At 37.9% G+C, this 8,100-nt stretch overlaps 1 protein-coding gene across 1 annotated transcript; it reads right to left on the bottom strand.

The window, feature by feature from the left end:
- Positions 1-6,414: 6,414 nt before the first annotated feature.
- On the bottom strand, positions 6,415-7,347 carry LOC101424352 (olfactory receptor 1A1-like). Its single transcript, XM_004463578.1, has one exon. The coding sequence runs from the start codon at positions 7,345-7,347 to the stop codon at positions 6,415-6,417; it is 933 nt and encodes a 310-aa protein (XP_004463635.1).
- Between the last annotated feature and the right edge of the window lie 753 nt (positions 7,348-8,100).

The following is an 8,100-nucleotide window of genomic DNA, read 5'->3' as shown; positions in this document are numbered from 1 at the left end:
TCTTTCCCCAGGGCTCATTTCTTTCCAGGCTCAGCTGCTATGGTCTTCTCACAAGATCAGCTGTGGACTATTAGGCTCATCTCTCTTCTTGGGGCCTCTGCCTTGTCTAATGAGCTGCCTCTATTCCTCTGTGTTCTTCTCTGTATATACTTCCATGTGAGAATCTGTTTTATTAGCCCAAGATGGTTGGGCCTCAAAGCTGAATCACATTCTAATGACTTGGTTGAATCAAAGCCCTAATCTTTTTTTCTAACATATTTTTATTTATTTTTAAAAGATACATATATCACACAAAATGTTACATTAAAAAATAGAAGAGATTCCCATATGCTCCACTCTTTTCACATCCCCACTTTTCCCACATCAACAATTTCTTTCATTAGTGTGGTACATTCATTGCATTTGATGAATACATTTTGGAGCATTTTTACACAGCATGGATTATAGTTTACATTGTAGTTTAGGCTCTCTCCCAGTCCATTCAATGGGTTATGGCAAGATATATAATGTCCGACATCTGTCCCTGCAATATTATTCAGGACTACTCCAAGTGCCGAAAATGCCCCTGTAACACACCTCCTTTTCCCTCTTCCTGCCTTCAGCAACTCCAGTGGCCACTGTCTCCACATCAAAGACATAATTTCTTCCATTGCTAGAGTCACAATTTCTATAGTAGAATACCAGTGAGTTCACTCTAATCCATATTTTATTCCCCAATCCTGAGGACCCTGGGATGGTGATGGCCACTCCACCTCTCAGTTGAAAGGGGGTTTCGATCCCACATGTCTGATATATGGGACTTTTGTGTCCACAACTGTAGACTCTCTTGGTTCCTTGGTGTGGTGGTTGTCCATCCTCACTTCCCTGTCAGCTGACCTGGGTAAATCCAACAAACTGGAGAGTATGTGCTGCAACTCTATTGGGGCTCAGGGCCCACCTGACATATGAACAGCCCAGAGATTCAAGTCTCTTTGTCATACTCCAACCCCAGTCCCAACCATGGGTTCGATAAAAGGGACAGAAGAGGCATGTGTAGACAAGTCACATCTGAGTCCAACTCCATCACACTCAGGAGCAGAAACTCCAAAGTAGAGTCCACTGGCAAGGCACCAAACTCCAGAACCATCTGCCATGACCATAGGACCTAGATGTCTCTGTAGCCCACAGGAGCATCACTACCTGGGTGTGTATCTACTTTGACTGTCTATGAGATCCTGCTGAGATGTGCATAAGTGCATCCTCTCTGATGACCTCCTCACTCATTTTGAAGCCATATAATCTCATTTGTCTTTACCATTTTCCCCTTTTATTCAGGGTTTTTTCCAGTTGCATCTCCAGCCAGTGCTTGACAGTAATCCCTTAATGCCAGGAAGGCTCATCCCCGGGAGTGATGTCCCACGCTGGGGGGAAGGTAATGCATTTCTATGTTGAGTTTGGCTTAGGGAGGGGCCACATTTGAGCAACATGGAGGACAAAGCTCTAATCTTAACATAATTTAATCGGACATTTCAGCTGAATCTGATACAGTCAAATGGTAGCATGATCAGAGAAACAGATGCTTACAAACGTAATCAAATATCATTTTTGAATTCATAAAAAATATAAATGCTAAAATATTCCTTGATGTATCCTAACTATTTAACATTTTAATGTGTGGAATAAAATTGTTATGAATACAAATTTCAAGGCCAGAGAATAATAGATAACCTAGAAAAGAATAGAAATTCACTTTGTCCTCATACTACTCCCTACAGAACGTCAAATTTTAGAAAACATGGAAGAATTGTCAGGCTTTCAAGAGGAAATTTTCACAACTCAAAACTGGATCCCCAGTTAGCATTAATAATGCTGCAAATATGTTTACAGAATTAAATTAAAATACTGTAAGTATTTCTTAAAAATAACATTTTATTGCACCAAATTTAGATGTTGTGAATAATCTATATTTCAATTGTTCAAAAATTTAAAAGATGATGAATTTAAGACAGAGGAGGATTGTGCTTTTGTTTTTATGCACTTTTACTGCATCTATGTATATTCCCAGAAAATGTATTTTTTTGGATCTTTATAACATCATTAAAAGGCTATCAACTATTATCTTTTGAGATTTCTAATTTTAAGCCTAATATTGTGTGCTGGCTAGAATGATTGATTCCAATTACTAAAGGCGATTGAATTGTTCAGTTCAATTAAATTGAATTGTTGCTACATGTCTGGAACTCACAGGAATTCTTAGTACGTCAAAATCCAACAGCAAAGATTAATAGAAACTACAGTAAAAAAAAAAAGTCAGTACGTCTGAGGACACCGTCAGGAATGAATGTTGTGTACCTCACTGGTTGGGGATCACCATCTTTTCCCTTTGTTCCCTTATTCTTAGAGGAACTGACTTTTTCCTGTACATTATAATCTCTGGGTTATCTCAGCATCTTTTTTTCTCTTTCAGTCTTTCAACACCTACCTCCACAGGCCTGTATCAAATCTTCCTTGATTAAAAACCCTTGTGCTTAAGTTGTACAGATTTTCTATTTGTAGTGATGATTGCACAACATTGTGGACAGAGCAACAATATTGAATTACATATTTGTATGGGGCTAAAAGGGGGAAATTTTAGGTTATATATATGTATATTGTTTGAATAGAAATAAATTTAAAAACAACAGGTTGTGTTTTATAATTGTACTATTTGTGTTGTTCAGAGAACAACAGGGAACCCTAAAGTAACTATGGACTATAGTTAACAGTACAATTATAAAAATGTTCTTTCATCAACTTTAACACAAGTCTCAAAAATAGTGTGAAGTGTTACCATTAGGGGAGATATATGAGAATTCATAATCTTTACATGATTTTCTTTAAACTGACAAATTCTCTAACACAAAAAAAAATCTATAAAAAGTTTCCCTACGCATGGCTTTTCTGTCCCTTCTTTTGAGCCTATAATTAGCACTATATTTGTTCAATATGTGTCCCAGTGATGTAAATCCTTGCTCTGCTTGTATGCTGTTGAACCCTGAATCTCAGCAGAGTTGCAAAACCTACTCTCTAGTTTATTTGACTCATGCAGGACAACTAACAAGGAGAAGATGATTGACAACACCCATTCCAAGGAAGAGAGCTAGTCTGCATCTGATAAGCCCCCTCTCATTTAGATGGCGTCACCATCCCCAAATCCTCAAGATTAAGAATGAACAATGGACCTAGGTAGACTTATTATTCTATTGTAGACATTATTATTCAAGCAATGGAAGAACTATTATAACTAATATAAAGGCAATGACCACCAGAGGTTCTGAGGGAAGGGAGAGGCAAGAACTGGTGTAAAACAGGAGCATTTTCAGGACATTGGAATTGTCCTCCATGACACTGAAATGATGAATACAGGCAATTATGCATTTGTTATAACCTACAAAATTGTGTGGGGTAGAGTGTAGACTAAATATAAACTGTAGTCCATGGTTAGTAGCAATGCTTCAGTATGTGTTCATCAATTTTAACAAATGTACCATACTAATGAAAGATGATTAATGAGGGAAAATGTGTTAGGGCATGGGGGTGGGGCATATGGGAATCCCCTATTTTTTTACACAACATTTATGTAATCTAAATTTTTTTAAAATAAAATTAAAAAGTATATACTAATACTTCAGTTAAACTGAAAAGAACCACCCCGCACCCCAAACCTGGCATTATTTCTATTTTCTGACTGGATTCTAACTGACATACAAGCTATATGGTCTTTTCCAGAATTAATCCATCCTGTGGCCTTAGTACATGAAGGAAATTAAAGTGCTAAATATTACTTCAGGATGGTTGTTAGGTAGAATTAAAGGAATATAGTTAAGATAAAAGGTGACTGATTTAACATATATGTGTGTTTAAAGCTACACAAAGATTCTTACTATGGCAGGGAGTACCTTAGAGGAGGTCAACTCCCCCTTTCAAACCTAAGTTACATAGAGGAATTGTGTGAGCATGATTCAGAAGTTAAGTGTTATGGAGTTTTTCTAAGAAGCTATATTTCCTTAGCTTTTCTTGCATGCTATTCTTACACAGAACAACAAAATTAATCTTTGTGTATTCATTATTTAGACATAATAGTGCAGGATTAATTCATTTCTTTAACACAAATTTATTGAGTAACAACTGTGTGCAAGCACTGTGCTGGGTGTACAGCACTGAACAAAACAGACCTCAAACTTAACATTCTCATGAGGACAGACAGCAGATAGCTTTAAGTAACATTTTCTTTGGCCAACTTTGAAATACCATAAATAAAATACCTTCCTTCATTCCATCATTTGGGCATACATCCACAGATCCAGATGCATTTGTAATCAAATTCTTTTTTATTAAATCGTTCTCATCCTTGGTGTTTTAGGATCTCAGAAAGCACTAAAAAGTAAAAAGTGTCATTTTTCAGCGTGGTAGACAAACTCTTGGCAGTGAGTATTATATGTAGAAAATAATAATTCTATATTTTTACTTGCAATTAAAATAGTACATAATGAAAAAACTTGTACGTAATTCTAAGATACACTCAGTTGAATTCTTTAAATCATCATTCTGTTTGGAGGGAAGAGACTTAGGAACAATAAGTTATATTTTATAAATATTTTTAAGAACATTTATAGTTTTCAGTGAATAAAACCATATATTTGGTGGTGGAATCCTTTAGCGGGTGCTTTTTTTTTTTAAAGGTTTATTTATTTATTCATTTCTCTCCCCTTCCCACCCACCCCGGTTGTCTGTTCTCTGTGTCTATTTGCTGCGTCTTTTTCTTTGTCCGCTTCTGTTGGTGTCAGCAGTGCGGGAATCTGTGTTTCTTTTTGTTGCGTCATCTTGTTGTGTCAGCTCTCCATGTGTGCGGCACCATTCCTGAGCCGACTGCACTTTCTTTCGCTCTGGGTGCACTCGTTGCAAGTGGGGCTCCCCTACGCGGGGGACACCCCTGTGTTGCAGGGCACTCCTTACACGCATCAGCACTGTGCATGGGCCAGCTCCACATGGGTCAAGGAGGTCTGGGTTCTGAACTGCGGACCTCCCATGTGGTAGACCGACGCCCTAACCACTGGGCCAAGTCCACTGCCTAGCAGGTGCTTTTGATCTGCTGGATTAACTGTGTTTAGGAACTATTGTCTACATAATGAGGGCTGGTCATGAAAATTCTGTATTTTCTCATTTGCCTTGGGTCATGATGGAGAGTAATGCATGCATTATTTTCAATAAAGCTCCTTTTCTTTCTTTATTATTCGGTATGCAAATTTTATGGCAACTAGGCTTTATTTCACATTATAATTCATTAATGCAGAATGGGCCATTTAAAAATATCTCTTAAAATCAGTTCCTTTAAAGATTTTGATCAATAGGTAATTAACATCAAGTGTAATTATGTCTGATCACTATGAGATAACATTTCATAGTCTGATATTTTCATTCATTCTCCCCATTTTCTACCAATAATAAGGGGATTCACTTTATATGACCATCCCTGTGAGAGTTGTAGAGATGTATTAAGACTGCTCCTGTCTTCAAAGTCTTACAAGCATAGAGCAGTAATCAAACTTAATAAAAGTGTGGTGGGTTGAAGCTGTATGTTCTCCAAAAAACTTGTTCTTCAATTTAATCCATTGCTTTGGGGCTATTTCAAATAAAGTGTGACCAAAATCAATCTCTGTGGGCCTTAAACCTATTACTGGAGTCATTTATAAATGGAATGAATCTAGACAATGAGAGAGTAAGTTACAGACAGAGTAGCCAGAAGCTGAAACCAATGGAAACTGGAGAAGAGACAGTCTAGGAGATGCCACCATGCGTCTTGCCATGTGAAAAGCAAAGGATCAAGGGTTTCTGTCAGCCAGCCCCAAAATACCACAGTCTTGTGGAGAAAGCATCTCCTTGATGGTGCCTTGATCGGGACCTTTACTTGGCCTCAAAAACATAAGTTAATATTTATTGTTTAAGCTGATCTATTTCATGGTATTTACTTAAATAGTCCAGGAAATTAAAACAAATGGTAAAAACCAACATTCAAATAGTGATTTACATCCTTCAAAGTGTGGACTCCTGTGATCCTATAACAGTGTGGTAGAATACTGGCTGATATTTTTGTCCATTTTATGCAAGTGTGGTAGTCAAATTTGAGACTTTCCAAAGTCTACTGTGCTAGTCAGTAGCACAGGTGGGACATGAATCTAATGTTCTTGTGCTGCAGCTCTGCTAAGGGGGCAAGAATGCATACAAAGTGGTGAATTTGTAAGATTGAGGTCTCATTAAACTGTTAGAAGATTTTCAGAAGTTGGATTTTCTGGCCAGAAAGATCAAAACTGGTTTCTTGAAGTGGGATGACATTGGGGTTGGATTCTCAAGTGCATCCTAATTGGCGACTACAGTGTCTAATCTATGACCTCACATTCATTGTGAGGACATTCTCTTGCTGAAGAGCTTCCATAAGGCAACCTTCATGTCTCGGTTTCTCATACTATAGATGAAAGGATTTAGCATTGGTGTCACTGCAATGTACATCACAGTTATCACTGCATCCTTCAGGCTATAACTGGTCAGAGGACGGAAATACATGCCCATCACTGTCCCATAATACAAAGAAACGACTGTGAGGTGGGAGCCGCAGGTAGAGAAGGCTTTGAGCATGCCCTTGGTGGATGGAACCCGTAAAACAGTGGAGAAGACCCAAACATAGGAGATGATGATGCATATTAATGGCACAGAAAAAACAGCAACCCCTAGATACATCATCTTCACATTAAAGTGGATGTCAGAGCAGGACAACTTGAGCAAAGTGCTAATGTCACAGTAGAAGTTGGTTACTTCCCGGTTGTTACAGAAGGACAGCTTAGCTGTGAGCAAAATGTGGGGGAGGGAATTGGCGATTCCAATCACCCAAGACCCAGCAACAAGCAGGAAACAAGACCTTAGGTTCATAATTGTTGTGTAATGAAGAGGACGGCTGATGGCCACGGCACGATCATAAGCCATCACAGCTAAGATATAGCTGTCAGTATTAGCCAAAGAAATCATGAAATACATCTGTATTATGCAACCCCCAAAGGAGATGGTTCTATTGCCCAACAGATGGTTTGTGAGCATCTTAGGGATGGTTACAGATGAGAAAAAGATGTCAACCAAGGAGAGGTTGGAAAGGAAAAAGTACATGGGTGTGTGAAGGTGAACATCAGAGCGAATGGCCCAGATAATGAGCAGGTTTCCAATCAATGTGATGGGGTAGATGAACAGGAAGAGGATGAAGAAGATATTTTCCTGTGTCTGCTGATGGCTAATTCCCAGGAGGATGAAATACAGTGTAGAGGAGTGGTTTTCTTTCCTCATGGCTCCTTCAAAATGAAAGGAGAAGAGAATCCATAATTATTAGTGAGTTGCTGTCATGACTTTCTTATTCACCACTTTTATTTTTCCCTTCATTTAACTCTTTGGTAGTTTATTTTAAAGTTGATCATTAACTTACCATTTAACACAGAAATTCCACTCATACATATATATGAAAGAAAAATATAAACATATAACCACTAAAAGATTTACATAAATATTCTTAGCAACTTAATGCACAAGAGCCCAAACTGCAAAAAACTCAAATATCCATCAACAGGAATAAGGATAAAGACAGTGTGGTAAAATGCAGTGTGATATTATTCAGAAACAGAATGGAATAAACTATCAATAATTTCATAAAATGGGTCAATTTCAAAAGCATTATTGGAAACAAAAGAAAGCAAACTTGAAAATTGATACTGTAGGATTTTAGGATAATTCCCGTACGATGCTTTCTAATACTTTAAGCCCAAATTTCCACACCAGAAGCACTCATTCCTGCTTCTACCCTGGTAGATTAGTTTTGTCAATTATTGTAGTTCCTATTCACCACTTTTGACTCCAGTGATCAGCTTTCTCCACCCCTGGTTTACTTAATCTATGTAGAGACAAATATGGGGAATAAATTCCGGTTAGTCATTGGGACTTCAGTCATCCATGGAATTCAAGTGTAAGAAATGAGCATCCTGTATATCAGTTGTGGGCATTACCTGCTACCCCAGAATCACCATCCAAAAACCTAGGTTTTGGTCC

Source organism: Dasypus novemcinctus, chromosome 21 (genome assembly GCF_030445035.2).
Source record: "Dasypus novemcinctus isolate mDasNov1 chromosome 21, mDasNov1.1.hap2, whole genome shotgun sequence".
Taxonomy (NCBI): Eukaryota; Metazoa; Chordata; class Mammalia; order Cingulata; family Dasypodidae; genus Dasypus; species Dasypus novemcinctus.
The sequence above is the reverse complement of the archived record's forward strand: the minus strand, read 5'-3'. Positions and strand labels throughout refer to the sequence as shown.